At 35.6% G+C, this 25,096-nt stretch overlaps 1 protein-coding gene across 4 annotated transcripts in view; it reads right to left on the minus strand.

The window, feature by feature from the left end:
* Window positions 1-1,663: 1,663 nt before the first annotated feature.
* The window catches only part of LOC136828357 (copine-8-like), a 34,998-nt gene continuing 11,565 nt past the window's right edge, over window positions 1,664-25,096 (minus strand). For 2 of the 4 annotated variants that reach the window (XM_067086299.1, XM_067086301.1), the window contains exons 3-7: window positions 22,927-23,641; window positions 21,416-21,551; window positions 21,003-21,236; window positions 9,800-9,978; window positions 1,664-2,569 (exon numbers count right to left, since the gene is read on the minus strand). In XM_067086299.1, the coding sequence (XP_066942400.1) occupies window positions 2,246-2,569; window positions 9,800-9,978; window positions 21,003-21,236; window positions 21,416-21,551; window positions 22,927-23,641 (1,588 nt within the window). In that variant the 3' untranslated portion in view covers window positions 1,664-2,245. Of the gene's footprint in view, window positions 4,250-9,799; window positions 9,979-21,002; window positions 21,237-21,415; window positions 21,552-22,926; window positions 23,642-25,096 lie in introns of all 4 variants that reach the window. The other 2 variants (XM_067086298.1, XM_067086300.1) reach the window with 1 other exon arrangement.

Here is a 25,096-nt window from a genome sequence, read left to right on the forward strand (position 1 = left end):
CATCATCTTTGTTCTGTCACTTCTCTATTCACTGTATATGCCTTACCACTCCATGCTCCTTCTTATCACAGGGCCATACCAGCTCAACCTTTGAGATCACATTATTTGCTAGCCTGTGGACATGACATCGCTCAGCAATCTCCTTATTTGTGATATGGTCTTCCAAAGACAATTCAATCACAACTGACTTTATGAAACTTAGGCTGTCATACTAAGGACTGGGGAACAAAATTCAATCATGAATCTTAGCATTCACATCTTATTATTAAATCTTAAAATTTATGTAAACTACTACCACTTCCAAGGCCTGTCTTTTACATTAACATGGTCTTCCCCTTCTCCTCTTCTAATATAATTTGGGCTTTGACCATTTCTTACTCGATTCATATTTTGCATTCTTGAGGGGGAGGGGGTTACTGCTTACAGTGGGTGTGTCACAGGACACTGTAAATGAGAGTCAAGAATCTCTGCAGCAGCTCTTCCGACTCCAGCTGCACTGCTTTCTATCTTTTACTCTTCATTACTTTCCTTTAGTCTCGTCTCACTTAGCTGTCCAACCTCTTTAACATGCTTTAATTTTCCGTTATCTTTGAAGAAAACAGCATTCAACTAATCCTTTGCAAGTCTTAAGGTGTGACTCAGTGATCTCACTAAATTACTACTAATAAAAAGACAAATGAGCATTTCTTCTCACAAGCATTTGTTTTATCAACTCTTAGAAATAAATTTACTCCTGCATCTCTCCACCAGCATACAGTAATACCTCGAACGTCTGCGAGGTTAAGTTCCAGAACCCATCGCGGATCAGGAGGAAACACGAATGTATGGTACGAGTCGCTAAAAAGGCTAATAAATGCTTATTTCTAGAGTTTAAACCTTAAATATGACCCAAATCATGCTCTCAAAGCACTTTAATTTCATTTAAAAGTTAGCTTAATGCATTACCCATAAAAAAGAAATAAATGGTTGACATAAAAATACAGGTAGAGTACAATACCGCATTTACAGTTTAGTACTGTACACTAATGTGACCCCTATACTAATTCATTGACTGCCATTTTCTTTTGCACTCACAGGAAGGTAAAACCAAGTAACGAATGGGACTGTAAACTTAATGACTGACATTTTTTTTGTCAATGTCAGGAAGATACACTACACAAACTTTATATGTCAATTCAATAAAATAAAGAAACTTACATACTGTACGTAGAGGGTACAGGTATTCAGTCAATTTAAAATTACATAAAGACGTACAGAGAAATAATAAGTTGTAAAAATATGTGTGCATACTAACTACGAGAAAGGAAGAGAGAGAGAGAGAGAGAAACAAAAATTTCACAGATCTGTGAAAAATGGCAGATGCAAATTAGTTAGGTTCCAATGAAAATTTCGGAAATCCGTGAATTCATGAATCCAGAAATGCGAATGCATGAGGTATGATTGTACTGTACATACATCCACTTTTCTAACCATATTTTCCCCTTTGCTTCCTTTTCAGTTTCAACAAGCTTGGTATTTCTTAAAACTGTTATTCATCCTTTCTTCCCAACGCCACTCATCAATTCTTCAAACATTTTTTCAAATCTCTGTATACAGTACTATTTAGCAGGTCATCTGCATATGGCTCCTTGTCAGAGCCTCCTTTTCTGCACTTCTTTGTAAATTTTTCCTTTCTATGATTCTCTATTTATTTAATTTAATAATATAAACTTCTAGGACAGTAACATATTAAATGGATGAAGAATTAATAGTAATAATGCATGACACACAAAAACTTATTCCCATCTCTTTCACTCTAAGAAATGGTTCTCAGAACAGCATAATTTCAGTTGCTGCAGTGCTTCTCAAATAGAGAGGACAGTACCTGTGTCACATGCGTCAAAGTTCTGAATATCATAAGTAAGTAAAGTACTGAATACCTGAACAATTTCCATGATACAGTATAATGTTTCACAAAGCATGACACAGTACTGTACTCATTCTGTGCAGATTTTAAGAAGATATTTCCTTTCTTCTTGAAATGCTTCCATACCAATTCAGTTTTAATTGCTTAAATACAATAAAAATAGAACATATTTTTAGAAATTTCAGAAATCTAATGAATAAAATCTAATTATTAAAAGAAACGGTCAAATCTCTTTTACAAATAAAAGTTAAAGTGAATATAAAAAGCTCCACATATATTACAAACTTAACAACATACAGTTTTTAGGCCGAATATTTACAGACATTGAGAAAGTATATTCTAATTCATTTCAGAAGGTAAAAATGCATCAGCAATTTTTGGTGAATTAGGCTGAATATTATTGGCTTTCATATATGCAGTGACCTGGTCAGGAATTTCAGCAAGCACCTCTCTGGCAAGTTTTTCTTTAGCTGCATATGGACTTCCTCCAGCCATCAAAAACTGTTGGTAAGGTACAAACTGAACGATGTCTCGAGCAGCATACCGATTATTACTGCAAAGCCTAACCTTATCACCATCCAGTTCCTCCATGTTGGCAAAGTCATCCGACCCAACTCCAACAATGATTATAGACACGGGAAGAGTTGATGCATTTACTATTGCCTAAAATTGGACAACGACTATTAGTTCACAGTTTCCCTGCCAACAACACAAATTCCCTTAATAATATGGGGTTTACAACAGATAATCAAAAAGAAAATGAATGACATGTAGGTTCAGAAAATTTAAATCTTTTTTATAAAAAAAAATGTTTTTCCATACAAAACATACACATCCCAATTTATGGTCTTCCAATGACCTAATGTACAACACTTTTATAACTTACAGAACAGACTGGTAAAAGCTGTGCAGGCACCAACTGAAGCCTTAGGTACCAATCAGTCACCCACCTTACTTTTCATGTCATTTGGATAAGAAGCTGAGAGAAATCAGTATGGCTTGGAAGCAAGAAACTATTATACGAGTGTTGAGTTTGTATGAAAAAGCAAATGTTTTTTATAAAAAATTTTCTTTCTTTTATCACAACCCCAACACTCAAATATGCCTGAATGGCAGTTTAGGTGGGAGGTCCTAGCTGATGAATGCTCAAGGATGCTGCTCAAGACTTGCAGGCCTATGGAAAGCACTAGTGGAGAGCGGGCTGTGTCAGTAACAATGCTCTGGAAATTCAGGGGAGTCATTGTAAGCTAAGGAAAGCAAGTCACTTACCAAACAACCCCAACAAGCTTGGCATTTCTTAAATTGCTTTTCATCTTTTCTTCCCTAGGTCACTTGTCCATTCTTCAGACATTTTTACATCTCTGAGTACACTGTTAAAAACGGGTGACCGGCATACGGCCCTTGACAGAGCCTCCATTTCTGCACTACCTTGTAGCTTTTTTATCAATATGATAAACAATATTTACATTCATTTCTGACTTCAATTCTATAAACTAATAGAACAAGAACAAAATAAATGAGTGAAAAATTAAAAATATATGGCATGACAAAAAAAATTATTTAAATTTCTTTTACTCTAAGACATGGTTGTCACAATGGCGATTAGTCTCAGAGGCATCTGTGCTTCTAAAGCAAAGAAGGCAGTAACTGTACCAGATGTAACAAAGTTCTGAATGTCATACATAAGCGAAGTACTGAATACCTTAGCAGTTTTCATGATTTAATTTTTTACTGTACCTGTTTCATGTAGATTCTAGATTTCCATTCTTCTAAAAATACTTATAAACAAACTCAGTTTTAACTTCTCAGATACAACAAATATTAATAAATATTTTCATAAATGTGAAAAATATTAAAACCTAATCAACAAAAGCTAAACAATTTTTAAGTGAATGATATAAAAATCCTTACAAGTACTACAAACTTAATAATATATATACTGTACTGTCTTTAAGCAAACAATCTATCGCTTGCTTTAACCACTGGTGACTGAACACTGACCGACATTGATAAAACCATTTAAATCACCTCAGGAGGTAACAAAGCATCAGCAATTTTTGGTGGATTAGGTTGAATATTGTTGGCTTTCATATATGAAGTGACCTGGTCAGGAATTTCAGCAAGCACCTCTCTGGCTAGTTTTTCTTTAGCTGCATTTGGACTTCCTCCAGCCATCAAAAACTGTCTGTAAGGTACAAACTGCACAATGTCTCGAGCAGCATACCGATTATTACTGCAAAGCCTGACCGTATCGCCATCCAGTTCCTCCATATTGGCAAAGTCATCTGACCCAACTCCAACAATGATTATAGACATAGGAAGAGTTGATGCATTCACTATTGCCTAAAATTGGATAATGACTATTAGTTCAGATGGTTTCCCTGCCCACATTACAAATTCCCTTAGCAATATATACTTATATGAGTTTACAGCATCTAACCAAAAAAGAAAATGAATGACAAGTTTTGTAGGTGGTGTAAGCAGAATTGTTTTATGAAATAAAATTCACTTTTTCACACAAATCTGTCATTGTCATTCATATATACCCATGTTTAAGGTCTTCTAATGTCCTTAGACAGAACATTTTTCTAACCAACAGAAAAGAACAGTAAAATATCCGTGCATGCACCACCTGAAGCCTTAAGCACCAATCAGTCACCTGCCTACTTTTGTGTCAACTAGATATGACGCTGAGTGAAATAAGTGGTGCTGGGAGGCTAGAAATTATTATACAAGTAGTGAGTTTCTATAACATAAGCTTTTCTTTTTAATGAAAAATTTAGTTTTTTTTTTATCAAACCCAGAGAGATGATCAAGACCTGTAGGCTCCAGGTAAGCACTTGTGGGGACCAGGATATGTTAGTATCTAAGGATCTTGACAATCAGGGAGTCATTATATAAAAGGACAAGCTGGTCACTTACCAAACATCTTTTGAGCAAATAACGCTAGGGCTAACGCTCTATGGTGCCACTTATGAATTAATGCAAGGCGTAAGAATTGAGTATAAGAGGAAGATGATTTCCCCTGGCCCTTACCCAAAAGTAAAACTTGGCCCACTGCTACTAACAGGGGCAAATGAATAAATATCCATCAAGTTGTGTATTATATCTCTAAAGGTCAAATTCTTCAAAGGGAGACTGAAAATAACATTGATATCCAATTAGCATTTTAAAACCAAGTAGGTACAGTACACAGGGCTCTGATTTCATGAAACACAAGTTTTATCTGCAATAACTTCACATCTGACACATCGCTGTAAGCTCTGAAGATGATCATGTTCTTCAAAACTTGTTTCATGGGCAAAGCTTTTGAAAAAACAATCTGGATATGTTATCTCTGGAATCTCTGGTTTTCCTGAGGTAATGCTGAACTGACCTCCCCAACCAAGTGAGGAGGTCCTCTGCATTACTAGCAATGGATGCCAGAGAAAGGATGGATGTCCAGAGTTAGGGTATTCTCCATGATCTTGGCTGCTCATGACACACCATCAAAAGATCAGCTTTTAAAATACTTGACTTTCCCAGAGTGTGTGAATCTACCCAAGCTGCCTCAAAGATGAAAACATCTGGAGAAAAACAACCTTTCATATGATTATGAGGTTATGGCTTCATGGCCATGTGCTGGAACGTACCTCAAGTTATTCAGTGCTTTTTTTATTTAGCTTTCCTCAAGGCATCTGAACCTTAAAGGTTTACTCTACCAACGAAAAAATATGATAAAACAAAATGTATACTTATACAGATTTTTATTTTCTTAAAAATCTTTGTATTTCCTCCTTGCATATCACAGTCTTTCAGCTGCAATGTGAGTGGGGTGCTCATCAGTAACCATCATAGATGACTTCCTTCACCCAAGGCTCTACTCCTTAATGCTATGCAATTTCCCAGGTACCTTGAAAATGGTACTGACATCCAAATAGCATCTTAGAATCAAGTGGAGAAATATCATCCTTACTTCCTTCTAGCCCAACTTAGCAAGGATCTTCACTGTACTTCATATGCCCATCCTGGACTGTTTGTTTTCTCACTGAAGTTATCCTGTTGGAGGTGAAGAGAACATATGCCTAAAAGGCATGCCATGCATTCTCTGCAGCTTGTTGCTCTGATATAGCAATTGGTCTGACCACTAACTTCCGGTTGCTGACTGATGTCTAGAAGGGGTCAAGGTGTTTTCTATGTTGGAGATGGCTATCCTAGTTAAGGTCAAGGTTTATTTATCAAGCTGCCACAAATCCACTCTAGCAAGTCTGAGAGGAAAGCCTCATTCTGCAAGGCTATGGTTGCTTCAGCCTCATCCTTATCTGTCTGCTTGTCCTCTTAGCAGGCATAGTGGGGTGCCTGCCCAGGACAGCAAGCACATCACTATTCAGTAGTGAATGTGAACATATTCTTCTGGCTCTTTGGCAAGTCTCTGGAGGCCACAGATGAGGAGACCTCACTCAGCACACGCAACAAGGCATAGATGACTCAAGATGACCTTTTGATCAGACCTATAATCTTCCTTGTAGTACCATCCTCTTCAAATGCTTTCTTACTCTGCCTGACATCCTGTCCTCACAAAATTAAGGGTTGTCACACCTTTGGTCATGCCTGCTCCCCACAATAAGCTGACTCTGGTTGTCATCCTTCAAAGTCAAACCAGGCTGCTTGTCCTGAGTTTTGTTCCGGCTCTCCACAGATGAAGAATGTCTCGCATAATTTTGGCGAGTTGTCAAATCCTGGGACTACTGATGGTCAGCAGCCAGTATCCCTCCTGAAGCTTGCAAATCTTGGCCACCATTCTGAGACATTCATCAGCTCAGACCTACCACCTAAATTGAAATTTGAGCATATATGAATGATGGGGTTGTGATGAAGCTAACATATTTTTCATAAAAAATACTACCTTTTTTGTATAAATTCATAATCCCTATAATTATTTCTACCAAAAATTCATAATCTCTATAATAATTTCTTCCCACTCTGCTGATCTCTCTCAGCCTTATATCCAGATGACAGAGAGTGAAGGACTTGATTGGTGGGTCCCTGAGGTTTAAAGTCTTATGGATCATGAATGTGGCACAAACCATAGTGTGCAGTGTTGGGAACACTTGAAGACCATAAATAAAGGTACATGAGTGAAGGGGTAGTAATAAAACAAAACATAAATAACTATAAAGCACAAAATAACATAATATAAAATACTGTACCACCATTTTATACATGGTAGGATAAGGGTTAGGGAAAATGAACTCCATAAGTTTCCATCAGACAAAAATACACAAGAAATCTGATAAAAATCATAAAATGTTTAAATCATTTTGTCTAATCAATGATTTAAATGCAACTATGAGCCAACAAGAAAAAAATTCCATTTTTAAATCAGTTTAATACGTCACAGCAGATGTCCCATTGCTTTTCTTCCAACCAAGAGAGATAGATGAAGTTTTAATTATATTTTGCTCGGAGGTATTCATCCACTTAAAGTGACTATGCTTGCTTGGAAAACACCAAATTACAAGACCTTACTTTTGTTCAACATGTGAGTGCTGTAGAATACTGTATCACTTACATAGATAAGAAATGGCATTTTGTGTCAAAATGGGACTGTGTACAAGAAGCATCAGATGTGACAAAAGGTTTGATACAACTGATAAAAGAAAAGGCATTTTGATCTCAATTCATGCAGTGAGGATGTCCACCTCAACAGTTACCTCCAGAGGTCAAAATACAGTAAACCCCCGTATTCACGGGGGATGCGTACCACATCCCCCCCCCCCCCGAGAATAGCTAAAATTTGCGAATACTTAAAACCCCTCTAAAAACACTCAGAACTTCTTATTTTGATAGTTAAAACACAAAAAAATCTCTAAAGATACTTATACCTGAGTATTTTAATAGTTTTATCACAAAAAGTGCATTTAATCATCAAAATATGAAAACACAGTAATTAGTGAATATTTCTCAGTGAAAAATACCGCGAATGCGTGAATTTTCCACAAATAATGTACAGTATATATACGTTCCACAGAGAAATCCGCGAATAGGCGAGTCCGCGAATCGTGAGAACGCGAATAAGGGGGTTTACTGTAATGCTGAAATAGTCACCAGCCAGTCACCCTCACCCACTTCTTCCTCAGCTCAAAAGAATAAGCATTAAGGAACTAGGTGGTGGAAGCTGTTATGACTGTCAAAAAAGCTGTGATAAGCAGTGTGCTGTTTACAAAATGAAAACCTATTGGAATACCTGGTTATACAGGAAAAAAAGATATTATAGATTAACAAGATTACTATAATGTTCCTTGTGCCGAAAGACTACCCTTTCAAGGGCCTGGGATCCAATTTTCAGCTTGTAGTCTCGTTGCGAGTGAGGAAACAGTTGAGAAGGATAAGCATAAAAGGGTAAAAGAAGCTTATGAAATGAAAAGTTATGGGATGCATAGTTAGTCCCAGCAGGATAGGATGTATGTTGTAGAACAAGAAGCATCTCTGACCTTGATGAAAGAACCTGACATTTAGTCCACATGAAATGATAATGCTGTAAGGAAAATGAAGATGATAAAGACCACAAAGGGTAAGATATTCATAAGAAGCACTGATGTCAACCCTGTCTTATCAGAATACACAAAGGTTTCTTCCATATCTAATGAGAAAACACTTGTCATTGACATCTTCAAAGTTGAGAGAGAGAGAGAGAGAGAGAGAGAGAGAGAGAGAGAGAGAGAGAGAGAGAGAGAGAGAGAGAGAGAGAGAGAGAGATTGCTTCAAGGTGATTCCTAGTTCACTAATTTCTAATGAAATGATCATTTCATACAAAGCCCTCTAGAAGGAAGATGCAATGAAAACAAGTCAAAGAAGGTTGTCTAGGGATGTCTAGATAATTGTAATCACTGGCAAAGCAGCTGTTTCAATGACTCATAGAAAAACCCCAATCACACTGGATAAAGTCATGAAACAAAAAATTTTTGGCCAAAATTAATTATGATTTCTGGAGACTAAATTCTACAGCAAAAACATACCATGGGCCCAAAACAATGGCCAGAGCTGTTAGTCAGGTAATCTCACTAAGGAACCCAATTCAGTACAGCATTTAAGAGATTAACTACTGAAGACCTAAAGATCATGTACATCTAAATCTCCAAAAAATCATTAGCTCACTTATTAATCATACCTCATTCTTTTTCTAGAATTTTAGAAAAGCCAGACTCTAACAGCAATGAAAATGAACAGCAAATTAAGAGCTCAATGCAAGCATCACTGTAATTTGTGTAAGGGACAGTATCTCATTCATCACAATAGAAGAAATAATTAACAAACCACCTGATTTCTCCAAAAACAAGGGGCTAAAGGGTCCTTGTCAGAGGCTAAGAGATGCAATCCCAAAATATGACTATGAAGGATATGGTAGAAAATCAAATTTGTAAATATAATTCTTGCTTTAATGGGGAGAATGAGTAATAATCTAAAAACTATATTACTGTAATTTACTAAAAACTATATTACAGGCAGTCCCCGGTTTAAACGGGGGTTCCGTTCTTACGTTGCGTCGTAAGCCGAAAATCGTCGTAAACCGAAAAATCGTCGAAAATCGTCAAAAATCCTAAGAAAACCTTACTTTTAATGCTCTGGGTGTGTTGAAAACGATGTAAACTGCATTTTTATTGAGTTTTTCATAAAAAAAACCTCCAAATTTTGATTATTCTGCCGTTTTGGAGCCATATTTCTTCCATCGGATTGGCATACGACGCGTCGTAACCCTGGAACATGTGTTGTAAACCGGGAAATAATTTCTGATGAATATATCTGAATAGCGTCGTAACCTCGAAACGTCGTAAGCAAGACCCGTCATAAACTGGGGACTGCCTGTACTGAATTATAAAAATTCAACATTGAAAGATAATTTACCACACTTACCTCCTTGGTCTGTGGCATATCACTAATAATGCCATCAGTCAAGATCAGGAGAACAAAATATTTATCACCGCCTCTGTTGCTTGCTGCAAAGCGGGCAACGTGGTTAATAATGGGTGCAAAGTTGGTTGGTCCATACAACTGTATCCGACTGACACAATTGCAGTATGCCTCAATAACACCTAAAAAGAAAAAGACTAAGGTCATGCAAATAATCATCAACCCCAATGATTAGGTCAATGGGAAAAAATTTATTGAATTCCCCTTCAAATGACAAATGATGGGTATTTAATGTACCCCCTACTTACTACACTGTGTATAACTGAAAGAAAGATTGAACACTTTTATCTTCCAAGCATCTATAAAAATTTACAAAATACTTTGCTGCAAAGTTACTTACAATACCAAAAATACAAAAAACCAATCTTACTTGTGCCTTAGTTGCACAAATCTAAAATTTTAAACTACTTTTCATATTTCCTACTTATACAAATGAGAAGGTGGAAAAATCCAGTTCACTCACTAATGCTCCTAATAATTCTACTGTTTAATGAACCTAGCACAAATATGTGGGTTTGTACACTTATGAAATGTTAACACTGATTAAGAAATTTTCATGGGTGCTTGTACATTTCGCAAACCATGAAAAATTTTATATATGCTGGACAGTACACTGAGGTGTGGGATCTAAACAACCAGCACACAGCTGGTAACGATGTCCTGCAACAAGATATTAACAACATTTACAATTTAAAGTAGGGTACACAAAAAGGTTTCTTCTAATTGATGGCTGCCAAACCAAAGTTGGATAAAATTTATAACTGGTACCTTAACAGATACAATATTGCCTGAGTATAAAATGGTGTTATAATTCTGTTTACTTCTCACCATACAATGTCTATGCCCAGCAATTAACAGACAACAACATGCACAATCAAGCAAAATGTAAACTAAAGATGAAGCACATCATAGGCACAAAACACGTATTGTACAGAAAAATGTATCCTGGAAAATCAGCTGATTTATTGTTTACTATGTTACAGTGATGGTTATCTATGTGGTATTGTACAAAAAAAAAAAAAAAAAAAAAGGTTTTAACATAGGAAAAACCTATTTTCGGTAGTCGCTGTTGAGTCTTCAAGGAGTTACCCACCATGGAGCACTGGCAAACCATGGGGGTAACTCCTTGAGGACGAAACAAGCGACTACGTTATAAAAAAACTTGTAATTTTTGTATGATATAAAAATACTCACCATAATTGGTGTAATATTTACAAAAAATATCTTCAACTCTAATTTATAGTTGTAAACAAAATAATGCTACTGAAAACATATACAGTATTAACTTTGTGGAGAGCACCTGTTTCCTGCCTAGGTTTCTATAACACACTCACATACACAGAACACCATTTATATTGGAATTTTTATTCAGTCAACCCATATTGTGCATAATTAACCACAAGGAAGCTACTTATTTCTGATTCAATTGTTCTTCAGAGATACCAATCCACCACTATTGCCGGTTTTCTATGAAATAAGCGTAAGTTTCTCTCACAGAAAACAGTTGAAACTGAGAAATTAGAAACACATCTATACCAAGAAGATAAAAAACTTGTGCAGATGATAGTTTCAAGTCAGGACAGCCTGCCTAAGCTGTTGCTTGTAAACAGGTTACAAGATATTTTACAACAATGTCATTCTATATTGCGGCATGGTAAAGAAAAGTTTACCCAATCATTACCATCCAGGTTCAAAGGTCTTGATCACAACATCCAAATAACACACAGAGCTCTATGAATTTACGCAATCATATCACAAAACACACCTGCCTGGTTCAGAATCTATTTTCCTTTTCTCTTTATGTTAAATTTCATTTTGTTACCTGTATTTTTTCTTTGACTGAATTTCATAAGCATAACAACTATACAACCATAACAAACAATAAGTCTATGCATAATACTGTATACAGTAAAAATAAAGGACAAGGAAAATGCTTGTGAGTATGTGTAAAGAATAGAAACAATTCTATGGAACCACTGCAAAAAACAATGATTTTGAAAGAAAACTAAACTGTAGAATTATGGGATTAGTTACTTGTGGTTTTAACCACATAATATTTGACTGATTTATGAAATTTGGGCTGTCATGCCAAAATTTCATGTGCATTAGGCGCATCCAGCCATTCAGCATTTAATACAGCATAAAAAAAGGGAGTTGGAGTGATTAGAAAGCAAGAAAGTAAGAAAATTAAGGAAATGAAGTACAAGGATCTAAAGTTGGAACTAGGAAAAACTCCCACAGTTGCACTAAGAAGTAACAATCAGAAGTGTTGGACATCAAGACTGAACAAAGGAGGTGGGAATGGAGGTAATCTAAAAGGATAAAAAGTCGAGGCAGCTAGGATATAAAAAGATGCTGCAAACCTTTAACCATACAATAATCCCTTTATTATCCACACTTTGCACTGGTCTCACTTTTTTCCAGTGTGAATGGACAAAAGAGGATAACACCCCACATCACGCTGACGGAATCAACTTCTGTGAACAGTGTCCAGCACTATATAGTAAAAATGTTTTCAAATTTCATCAAAATGCTATTGGTTTTTGAACAACTCAAAATGTATTGCAAAGTTGTCAGGGATGTGATAGGCAATTACATTTGAGAGCAATTCACTAAATTTCTACAATAATTATTATAAAGGAACTCAATCGATCTACAAAATCTGGAATCTTGTTCTCATTGCTCCCCAAGCATCATATGACGGAATCAATTTTCTAACAAATTAAAGTTCTTAGTAATTTCTTGCACTTCCTTTACTTGGACATCAGTGGTGCATGTTATCTATTGGCTTTAATGTCAATATACACACATAATACCTAAAATAAAAGAGGTTGTACATTGCATGAATAAAACTTATTAGAAAGAACTGTTGTGCTTTGCTTGGCTTCACATTTTTCACCAGCAATAATGGTCCATTGGGATTTGAAGTGTAACTTTCAACTGCTTATTTATGCCTTGTAATACGGTACTATAATGTAATCTATGTATACCTAAACATGAGAAACAACTGTGCAAGCTACAGAGTGCATTTTTTTTAAGCAACTTTTTTGTAGAGATTTTTAATCACCAATTTTCGGTTATCATCACGCTGTCAGAACGGAACCCCTGCCGATAACCGGGGACTGCCTGTATAAAGCAATGTATAAATACTATGTAGCACAATGACACTAAGTTAAGTGAAAAATAGATGGTGTACAGTAATACAGTGCATGAACATAATGCATTCAAGAGATGGAAGCTTCACTTTGTAATATCCACCAATTACAATAGGTGTAGTGTACTGGCATGCAGTGTTGGGCAAACTTTTTCTTTCTTTTTTTCCTGCACTGTATGTCACAAATGTACAGTACAATAATGTACAGTACAATGAACTATTTAAAAAATGAGTAAAAATACTACAGGATCTATTGTTTTCAACTGAAATGCAGCACAGTACGGCTTTTTTTGTTGCAATATAAATTTCCAGCTACATAAAAAGTGGTCAAAACAAAAAGATATGACACTGCATCATTACAGTATAACCTATGATATACAAATATTGGGTACAGTATACTAGCATATGAGTAAAATGCATATAACAGAATGTGGCTTCATTTTGTGGTTTCCAGCAACTCTCTTTTTTTTACAGCTCATCCTTTACTTTAAATTCCTTTTTCCAAATGGGCCTACTTTCTCTACTGTGGCCCTTGGGCTTGTAGCATCCTGATTTTCCATCAGGTATACAGCATCCTGATTTTCCATCAAACATTTATGGATTATAATAATAATAATAATAATAATAATAATAATAATAATAATGTAATATGTTCTATTCAAACATTTCTATTGAATATTATTGCTGCTTCAGCTGCATTTATTTTTGTGAAGACTTTTTTATTTTCCTTGTGCGGACTTCTCTTCAGTGGAGGTGCGTGCTAACAGTCGCCTATATTTGTCATTATAAAAATAATAATAATAATAATAATAATAATAATAATAATAATAATAATAATAATAATAATAATAATCATCATCATCATCATCATCGCAGTCAGCGAACTCAGAAATAGTGCAAATGTTGTTTCTCATAAACTTCCTTGCTAATGTATAAATTGTACAAAAGGTAGAGTTCAGTACTGTAAAACACAAAGCCCCTTCAAAAGAATATAAAAAATTCTACTAGCCTTACTGCAGTTTTCAAAATTTTCATAGCAGTTGATCCCACCCCACCAAGGGGAAAAAATCTTGTATGTTTATAAGAACCGGTTGTTATCTGGTGATGAAGAATAACCCTTACAGTAGATAAGAACGCCTTCTTGCACATAAATGCCAATACTGTACTGTACATACTGCATTTTGAATGGTGCCATTCTTCAGGGAGTGCAGTTGCAGAGTTTATACAAAATGACATTTCAGGAAGGCGCCCTCAGTCAGAGACAACATTCAGGAGGATGAAGTTCATGAAGAATGGATAGATACCCACAGTGGAACGATACCTGAAAACGTAAAATCAGACCATGAGCCAACAAGATTACAACCAAAGAGTTAATGACATTTCATCCAGCCAATAGCAGCATTTTGATTCACGCAACGGCAGGCAGAGATAAGGTTCAACTGTCAGGATCGAAGCCACAGAAATTTGGCTAAGTTATGCCAAAATTCGCCATCCATGACCCCCGCAAAGCCTGATAAATTCACTCTCATGTCCTTATCAGAATGACAGAAGAGTTTTTGTACCTAACTGTATAGAATATATAAAGAAGCAGAATCCAATTTGACTTTTCCTTGAAATGACAGGTACTGTTTAAGAGAAGTCCGCAATAAGAAAATGTCTTCTACAAAATAAATGCAGCTGAAGCAGCAATAATATTCAATAGAACTCCTGCTTCATAATAATAATAATAATAATAATAATAACGATCATCATCATCGGCCTTCATTACACTTCATTGAATGTATAAATTGTACAAAAGATAGAGTTCAGAACTGTAAAACACAAAGCCCCTTCAAAAGAATGTAAAAATTCCACTGGCCTTACTGCAGTTTTCAAAATTTTCATAGCAGTTGATCCCGGGGAAAAAAGAATGTTGGGTTGTTATATACAGTATTTAATAAGCAAGTCCAATACTGTACACATACATTTTGAATGATTCCATTGCAGAGTTCCAATGACATTTCAGGAAGGGAAAGTCCGAGACAACATTCAAGAGGATGAAGTTCATGAATGGATAGATAAGGACAGTGGAGATATTGAGTATCAGACCATGTCCACCAAGATCACAACCGTTTCTACCACTAATGACATTTTGATTACGACAGAGATAATTCAACTGCTCTTGTTATGCCAAACTTCAGCAAAGTCTGAGAATTACTCTCATGCCCTTATCAAGTTTTCTGACCGTCATTAATCTTACAGGTACTGTTTAGGTGATGCCTTTGTCGACTCCCTTCATACTGCAAGGGCCATCATTATCAGGCTTCAGGAATGGCAATTCTACCTCCAATATAGACATCTGACCTTTGTCATTTTCAAAGCCATCAGACCATGCAATTGGACCAACAATCAAGCACATTGGTCTCTTTGTCAGTTTCTCCTAAATCAGATGCATCTCTCAAACTTCATATGCTATCACGCTTCTCCTACTACAAGAGCTTCAACTTTTGACATCTGGTCATTTTCAGGGAATGCATTTCCATTAGCCATCTGCCTCAAAGTAGGACTACTGAGACTCAATTGGGTAAGGGTAAAAATTACTTTCCTAAGCTAACATATTAAAATAAGCAGGAATGAAAGAACAAAAGAGAAGTGTGAGTACAGAAGTACAGGTTTAATATTGTATGTAATTGAGAGAGAGAGAGAGAGAGAGAGAGAGAGAGAGAGAGAGAGAGAGAGAGAGAGAGAGAGAGAGAGAGAGAGAGAGAGAGATGGGGCAGTAGGAGAAAACTTTAAACTCTATCAAAATCGTATGCATTTATAGAGAGAGAGAGAGAGAGAGAGAGAGAGAGAGAGAGAGAGAGAGAGAGAGAGAGAGAGAGAGAAGAGAGAGAGAGAGAGAGCGTATGAACACTGTATGGTACAATTATCAACTTTTAATCTTGCATGAAATTGTGCTGTATTTGTACAAAACATGTGATAGATTTCCTTCCATTACTAATACAAAGTATGAAAAGGTACAGAACACTGAACTATAAGAGTAATGAAACACCATGGGCTATGTTTTTAATAACAAGACACAGAGAAAATTAAGATGAATAGGAATTCACTAAAACCTAAGCAGTATTCACATTTCAGAACTGTACACAAAGTACTGGCTATCATTCAATGAATAAGCAAAAATTGCATACACATTCTATGTGATAATTAAGGATAAGTAAGGTTTACTTTTGCCATACTATGTCAGCACAAAAGAATATAAACAAAGAAATCTAAACACCATTATCCTTATCCTCTTCTAACATTAATATGTATCCTTATGAAATAAGCACAAAGAGAAAAAACCACACACACTGATTTCTAACAAATACTGATTTGAAGCTGCAATAAGTATAACAAGCTGTCACCCCCTCTTGGCAGCTCACCCTAACTGCACTCACTACTGTACCCAGGCAGTACAATATAAAATAGTATGCACTCAGTATCAATAGGAGACCATATCAGCTTTACTCACTTGATTTGATAGTAGACAGTATTTGGATAGATGGTGAAGATAAAATTTAGGAAGGATGCAATCTAATTCACACAAAAAAAATAGGTAATATACAGCTGTAGGCAGAGCTAAGGACATCACTGAATGACAGGATACAATTTAGTAAGAAATGTAGGTAAGGGAGGGACACAATTAGAGATGCAATCATGCCAAAGATAACAGTAAATAACAGAGTTTAATCAAATAAAAGGGATATAATTTCATTTGAGATGCTGCTTACTGAATGCAATAAAAAACTAATACTGTACACTTCTAAGTTTCCTTGTTATACAAATGTATGGTCTTCATAGATGGAGCTGTCTCCTATTGCATTACCAATGGGATAATAGATGAAGGAGGGAGATGAATACAAGACTAACTTTGTTTTTGATGATGGTGTAGTGTCACAAAGTTGTAGCATTTAAATATAACCATTTACTTTTCAGTAGTTTTAGTACATTATAAACACCCTACATAAAGTCCATCCAGTCTGTAAGTAATTTAATGAGCTAATGCGACTAAGCTAAAACAGATTTCAAACCTAATTACATCAGTACAGTACACCTGTGATTAAATAATGAGGTCCTGTAGTCCAACATACTGGATTTTTTCATATGCTGAATTCTAATTATGCTCTTTAGCAAAATATAAAAATATAACCATAAAAAAAGTAATTTTCAATTTGCCAGAGTTACTTTATGTACCACATTCTTTCATTTTATTCATAACATACACAGAACAATCAAAAGATGTAGGGAGAAGGCACATAAGGGCTACTGTATGCAGATGACTTTGTGCTAATAGTGGAATGCAATGAAGATGTCTAACAGTTGCTTTTAAGACAAAAGTGGGAAGAAGATAGGACTGAAAAATTATCAAAGAAATCCAAAATTATCATGATTAGGAATAAAGGAAAGGAAGTGTACACCACAAACCAACCTCGTAGGTAAAGTGGGCAAGACACGGGTATACGAAATAGTACTAAATATCGAATATAACAGATGGTACTACAGTAGATGGACAACGGTGCAAGGTAAGTGTTTGTTATACTATACTGCATACAGTAAAACCCCGTATTCGAGTTCTCGTGATTCGTGGGCTCACGCATTCATGGATTTCTCTGTGGAACGTATCTACCCATCATTCGCGAAAAATTCACCCATTCGCAGTATTTTTCACTGAGAAATTTTCACTAATTACTGTATTTTCATATCAAATTCATGACTAAATGCATTTTTTGTAATAAAACTATTAAAATACTCTGGTATAAGCATTTTTAGAGAGGTTTTCTTGTGTTTAAACTATCAAAATAGGCAGTTCTAAGTGTTTTTAAAGGGGTTTTAAGTATTCGTGGATTTTAGCTATTCGCGGGGGGGGGAGGGTGCGGTACACATCCCCCACGAATACGGAGGGTTTACCGTATGCCTATAATTTTTTTTTTTTTTGCCTAATTCCTAGTCCTCATAAATTCAAAACACTCCATCCCCAAATAAAAATAGATAAGTCTTCTGGTTAGCAAGCAGCCACACATAAGTGCACTCAGACCTCAGGTTCCACGTAGGTAAAAACCTCACTTCTCATAGCTACATTGCTGTTACCAAATCTCTTCTCAGACACTCACAGCAGATTTTAACCTTAATTTTTCCTTCCCCGGTTTCACACTAATGTTGTATAGATAATTTTATTTTCCTGTTCTTGTGCTTGAAGATTTGCACTTAACTAAAGTGATTTTGATATGCAATAAGTGAAATTAAATATTTTCATTTGTTCCAGTGCATTTTAAGGTACAGTAACTGGTATTTTGCCCACAAGTAGTGCTCTGTCCCTTAACTCTTCCTTGTTGGGTGGTGAGTGTTTTTCTTCTACCAACACTTATTGTTCACCATTTTTCACAAATCTAGTTGGTACGCCTCATTTTACAAACATTATTCCTCATGATATAACTAGTGCTATCCGGTACTGTGCCATTACTTTTTTTTCTTTCTGTCTTCAACTTACCAATTCTTCTGCATTTTATGTCATTACCAATACAGTAATTACATAAGAAGAGCTAACAGCAATGCAATGGAGAAGGATAATTATGATGCACCATCAGGCAAACCTTGGAGGAGTTACAATATCCTTCTCACCTTAACATACTAAACTGTTAAGTTGTGTTTAAACTGATGCTGAAATATGAGTGTAGCAAGAGCCTGAATAATGTGGAAAGAAATTGCTGGCCTGCTAATTAATAAATATCACATAAGAAAACTGAAGAAAAATTTGTGATATTTCTATGAGACCTGAGCATCTCCATACAACGGAGACATGGCATGGATGAAGCAAAAGAAGAGGAAACTCTGAAATGGTGTGACAACTAAATATTGGGATTAATGTGTTAACTGGGATGGAAAGATTATCAAAAATGAAGAAGCAGGCAAAAGATGTTGTGCTGTGGGGCAAGTAACTAAGAGCTCTCAAAGGCACAGATAGTTTGGGTATGTGATGAGAAGAAGCATGGAGCAATCACTGAGAGAAGTGGTAAATATGGCAGTGGCATGACACTGATGGGTGACAAGGCCCAGATCATGAAGAAATGGCATAAATGAGGGCTTAGGCATGGTCATTTAGCCTGTAGATGCACAGTAAGTATGGAGAGAGCTCTCTTAACACTAAACCCCTTAAAGGGAAAATTTGACAATGAAAACATGACGAAATATGATCAATAATTCATACTCCTGACTGCAGATTTATACATCTGAATTGGCAATGATTGCCTGAAAAAGAGTTGACAATGATTGCAGGATTCCTTAGTTACCATGTAATAATCCAGATAAAAAAGGCCAAGACCTGTAACAAAAAATTGAAACTTATTTGTTACATGAGAATCAATTGTTAATAAGATAGAAGAAAGAGACTGGTGCAGGATTCCTTAGTTACCATGTAATAATCCACTTTTAATTGAATTGAACTGAATGCAAATAATCAGATTTATCATATGAGCATGTGCACCTTTGCCTCTTGTGAGTCTGATGGTGGCTGACAGCAAGAATTCTCTGAAGCTCCAGGAATAGGGATTTATTTTTTACCATAACAAAGACCACCACTGAATACCAAATATTTTTTCTTATGTATCAAGACTAATTCTAAGAAAATTAAATACTGTATTACTTACTATAATGTACTCTCATTTACATTATACTGTTCCTCTTTAGGAGTCACAGGTAAAATTTTCTTGATGTTTACAACTTCGCTATGAATGACATGACACAAAGTATTGTCTTTCAAGTTTAGATTATGTAATACAAAACTGAAAATGCTGAACAGTATACACCAGTGAATAAAGCATGGCCAAAATCTGGTTTTGGAATTTTTGTATAGCTATTTTCTTCAACACTGAATGCAGTTTCTTTTTAACCAACCATATATCCAAATTCAACACCCAAAGAAATTTTAACACGTGCAGACAGACCACCTCTAAGGCAAGAAGAAATTTCCTGAGAGTTTGGATGACTGAAATTTAGGAAGCAATTATTATTATTATTATTAACAATTTCCCTGTATGGGTGAATGTTTATTCAATTTCTATTGGTTATACCATGTTTTACCAAACTCTTAAGGTCTGTATTTTTTTTTTAGCCTTTTTAAAAATGTAAAATCAGTAAAGTTTCTGCCCTAAAAACAAGCATCCTTGAGCCTTGACTATACTAAAAGAACTTATTCAACAGCATCTGTCATTCTTGCCTATGTAGTGCAGCAAAATGTTTCTTCTTTTTGTGTAGACGAGTGATGTAGTTTAAAATTTAATCCTTTTATTGGATACAAATAAACTTAATACCTACATCAAGCTTAAACTAATTTTAAACTAATGATAAACTTAAGAGTACACAGTACAGCTGTACATAAACAACTTAGCAGGGAATGGCATCAACAAAGGCCTAGCTGAGACTGCAGTTGAAACAATTTACACATTTACTCATAATGCAAATATCAAACCTTCTACAAGGCAGATATTATTACACAGTACTTATTACTGTTTCACAGAGAGCTAGAGAGATTCAAAAATGCTGGCAGGGGGAAGGATATAAGGGAGAAATCGGCACTGCATAGAAATGGGGTCAACAATACTGACTAGGGACTAATTCACAAAAGGGGATACTATATTGTTTAGTCCTGACTCACCCAAGGAAAACTAGAGGCCTTCAGAATAAAGAAAATGGAGGTAATATTATTACATTATCTCATGGAAATAAATTCTTTAGACATTTCTTATATAACATTAAGAATGACGGCACATTTATTCATTTCCCTTCAAGAACAAGGCAGCTTCGAAATATTTCCTCTACATATTAGCAGATACTTTTCATTTACCTAATTCAATCTATTTACCAGACAGTTTATAGCTTAAAAATAGATTTAACTTTTATTTTTATATCATCTTAAAATTTACTGACCTTAAAAATTTCAATGAAAACAAAAGAAATTTTCAAATGAAATCTTACCTTGAATTCTGTGACAGTGTGGATTTGAAGGATCGCCATTTACAAAGAATTCATGAGAAACCACCGAGTAGTCAGGAGGCATTTTAGCACCGAATCCAAGGACAGGAAAGTATTTGTCAGAATCGTATTCTTCAATGATACTCCCTACTGACTGAATAGCACTTACATACTGGTTAGGATTCACTGGGTTGATATAATGAAGAGACTGAGGAGTCTTTGGATCTCCATTAGATGCTGAAAATGAAAATGCACAAATGTAAATTTCACACAGCTTTGCAGGCAACTGTAACTACACAGTACATATCTTGTTTACAGTATATCTACAAATTAATAAAGAGTTCTCTTCACAAGCTTACAATGATAGCCATTACCATACCAACACTGTCAAAAAAATAATTAAGGAAAATATGTACCTGTAAAGTCAATACCGAAGAAAGCTGTAAATTCCATTCCCCCTTTGATATAGTCAAGAAAGGAATAGACTTGCCGAACATATGCCTTATTTACCAACACTTCCCCCGAATTTTTATAGCGACCTCCCTTCCGCTTCTGTAAATATTAGAAAAATGCTATGTAAATAATAGTTCCTCTAGAAGCAGATACACTACAAGTTTTCCATAACAAATTCTGGACTCACATAAACTATAATCTGAGCATCCTGTAATTACTATATATGATACCCATTACCCATTATTCTGTTTCACAATAATTCCTTTTAAAATAAACTATCATATATTTATAACAAATATGCTTCTTTCTTTAAAACCTAAGATGAAAACTGTTATGGACGGTCAATCACAGGTTTTTGAAAGGGATAAAAGTATCTTCTAAAGTGTTCCTGTATTACTTCCATAATGTTCCTTATTTTTTCATAGTCTGTATGTGAATTCTCATCTCTCACATTACCATATGTGAAATGCAAAAATCTAAAAATATCTGGTATTGACCACAGGGCATAAGTTTTGTAAATACTAGAGTGTGAATAAATATGTCAGTCAACTCATCATCCTTCACCAGGGGCATTAGTTGTGAGCCTTGCAAAAGTGTAGGACTATAAACTTCTCAATTTCCTTCATGATTTATTTGGGCTCTATATGATGGATCGGTTTGAGATGAAACAAAGTTTATATATATTATATAACACATTTTTTCAAACAAACCCATCAAACATATGCAAAGTACCAAACCCCATCCCCTCATACTTATTGTTTCAAATTATGTCTACACAAAGAGGAGGATAGTGACTATGTAACAATGGGTCAAAGTCATGCATGTGTGAATGGCAGCTCTGAGCTCTTCTGTTTACAAGATATAAGAATTTATGTGTCTGGGGACAATTGGACCAAAAAAGGGACTTTGTATAAAATATGTTTTCTGTTAAGAACTTGATCTCTACAAGCATATGAGCATGATTAAGAAAAACTAATGTGAAAATGAGGGGAAAGGAAGACAATAAAGCACAACTCTCATATCTGAAGTTCATAAACGCACATGTATTAGGGAATTGCGTATCTAGGGATTTACACAGAAAGTTAGCAAATGCTGTAACTAGCAACCTCAGGCAGTTGTTAACCCATGTTCTATTGGAAACAACCTGATTCTAGCTTTATCACCACTTTAGACAGCAGTCAAGGCTTTAGTAAAACATAAAATTCTGTATTTGTGCATGATATCAGTTACTAAGGACATGCAGTGGCAATTTTTAAGAACTGGGGATACAATAAGTCTCTTTCCTTTTGTATAAATCTTGGTATATTGTTAGAAATAAACTTGAAATCCCTAAGCTTTTTGAGGATTTAGTTTCTTTTCCTCTGATGATGTGGACAGTATAGTCGTCCTTGCAAAGCTTAAGGAATTTAAGTGTATTTCTAACACACAAGAAAAGGGTCTTATTTTATCGTCTTTAAAGAATGTTGCTGCTTACCTTCTTTTCCTCGTTTATAACCGAATAGTTGTTACCACTATCAGGACCTTGCTTCAGTTTATTCACTGTGGTATAAAAGACACCAATAAGCTTATGATCTCCACCTGACTTGTAATTCATACACTTCACCTTTATATTTCTGTCGTAGTCTCCATTACAAAAAGAGCGTGTCTTAACACTAAATTCTTTCCAAACTGGATGTTCGGTGTTGGCAACTTTTTCTGTACGATGCACAAGGGTAAATGTTCCGTCCTCATTAGCCTTGTAAAACTCCAAAAAAGGATTAAGAGAGCTGAACCAGCTGCGGTTTTCCAGACCCTTGGCAACAAACTGTATGGATAACTCCTCCTTACAAGAACTGAGTTCTTCTGTAGTAAGTATTATTGAACCTGCATTACTATAGTCCTTATTTACCAAAGGCTTTTCTAGTTTTTGTGAACTCACTAGAAGTGCTAACGTGCATTCAAAGTCTCCGATGAAATCATGATCTGCCAAATTAGGAGAATCAAAGTCAATATCAAACACTTGGAATTTAAGGCGCTGTTGTTCTTCAAAGCGGTAGGTAAGAGGAATTTTAGTAGCAAAATCAGGATTCAAAGAGTTCTTAATGCATTCAGTTCGTTTCAGTTCTATCCACTCTGTTGTGCCAAATGGTTGGTGAAGAAGCACACATACTGGATCTGATTTTGAAAATACATCCGTGTCTAGCAGGTTTCTATAAAAAAAAAATTAATTAATTTCAACCATTTGCAATGTTTCCTATTCTACACAACTTCATTTTGCATTTAGAGTACTTACATGTACTTCAATGTATAAGTAAGAAAAATACAGTCAATTTAAAAATTAATGCAACTACAGTGGGGTATCAGCAGCAGTCAGGACAAACAAACTGACTGGGATAAATAAAACAGCTCGCTTCCAGCTAACAATTTCACCATGTCATTCTAAAGCATGCAATGCCTCTGTTGGCTTGGATGCCACAGGTCCCCAGCCATGCTACAAACTTGGCAATTACAGACAAGATCAACCAAGTGGTGGTCTACTCTTCCTTACTTTAAAATTTTTAGGATTTACACTGTTAACAGGATATAAAGCAGATACATAACTGAAATGAAAAATAAAAAAAAGTAACCATGTCCTCTCCTTCTCAATGAGCCAACCAGTAGCAGTGAAAGGAGACGTCAAAACCATAAACACTGGCCTAAACGTCAAAAGAACAAGTATGTCAATCCATACTGATAAGCTTAAACAACAATGATTTAATAAGCCAGACTTAAAGAAGGTTCAACCAGCAAGACCCCATCATCAGATTGCATCTCTACAAGATCCTAAAAAGGCCTATGTGTCAGTACATAAGTACAATATGAAATTTTTTCAGTCAATGATTACTTTTTAAATATAAATAAACAGTTACAAATGCCTCATCCTGTGGTCCAGCAGCTCAAAGACACACCATAGTAACAAAAAATGAAGACTCTCCCATTGACCAGAACATGTCGAGAACCATAGCACACCCTAGAAACAAGACACTACCTATGCTATTCAGATCTGTAACAAGAAGAGTGGAGACTGGATGAGAGTAATTTGTGTAAAGTGACAGGTTAATGTTAGAATAATTTTTGCAGTAAAAATATTTTATTACTAGCCTTTACTGTCTTACAATCCTTGCTCAAACTGGGGTCGCTATCTACTGACCTTTACAGATTGGTGAGATTTTTTATTTGTAGCTTTGCCTGACTTTATGGAAAGGCCAAAAATTACCTGAGCTGGCAAAGCCCCTTGAATATATCGAACACTCACAAGGCCTTTGTGATGCTGAGTAACTCTGCTTCTTGACTATTCTAGCATTGTGAGAATAGTATTGATAATTACTCGTCCCTAATGCCGAAGTATCCAGTCGAAGTAACATGCAAATTCTGGGAGTACTACAAATACTGGTGTTCAGTAGCTTTACACATAGAGGAATGACTTGACAAAAGGTGTCCTGTGGTTCCCACGTGTGCCTGGTCTACAGGGTGGGTTTCTCTGTTTCTGTGGTACATTTCTGGAGCTGCATTTGTAAATTGATGGGATCTGAGTTTAAAACAAATTATATGCTAAAGCCAAGTTAAAAAGTAATGCAGTAACCCAACCTGGAATTCTTCAAAAGATAGAAAAAGGGTACAAGACA

The sequence above is a fragment of the Macrobrachium rosenbergii genome, chromosome 42, assembly GCF_040412425.1.
Source record: "Macrobrachium rosenbergii isolate ZJJX-2024 chromosome 42, ASM4041242v1, whole genome shotgun sequence".
Taxonomy (NCBI): Eukaryota; Metazoa; Arthropoda; class Malacostraca; order Decapoda; family Palaemonidae; genus Macrobrachium; species Macrobrachium rosenbergii.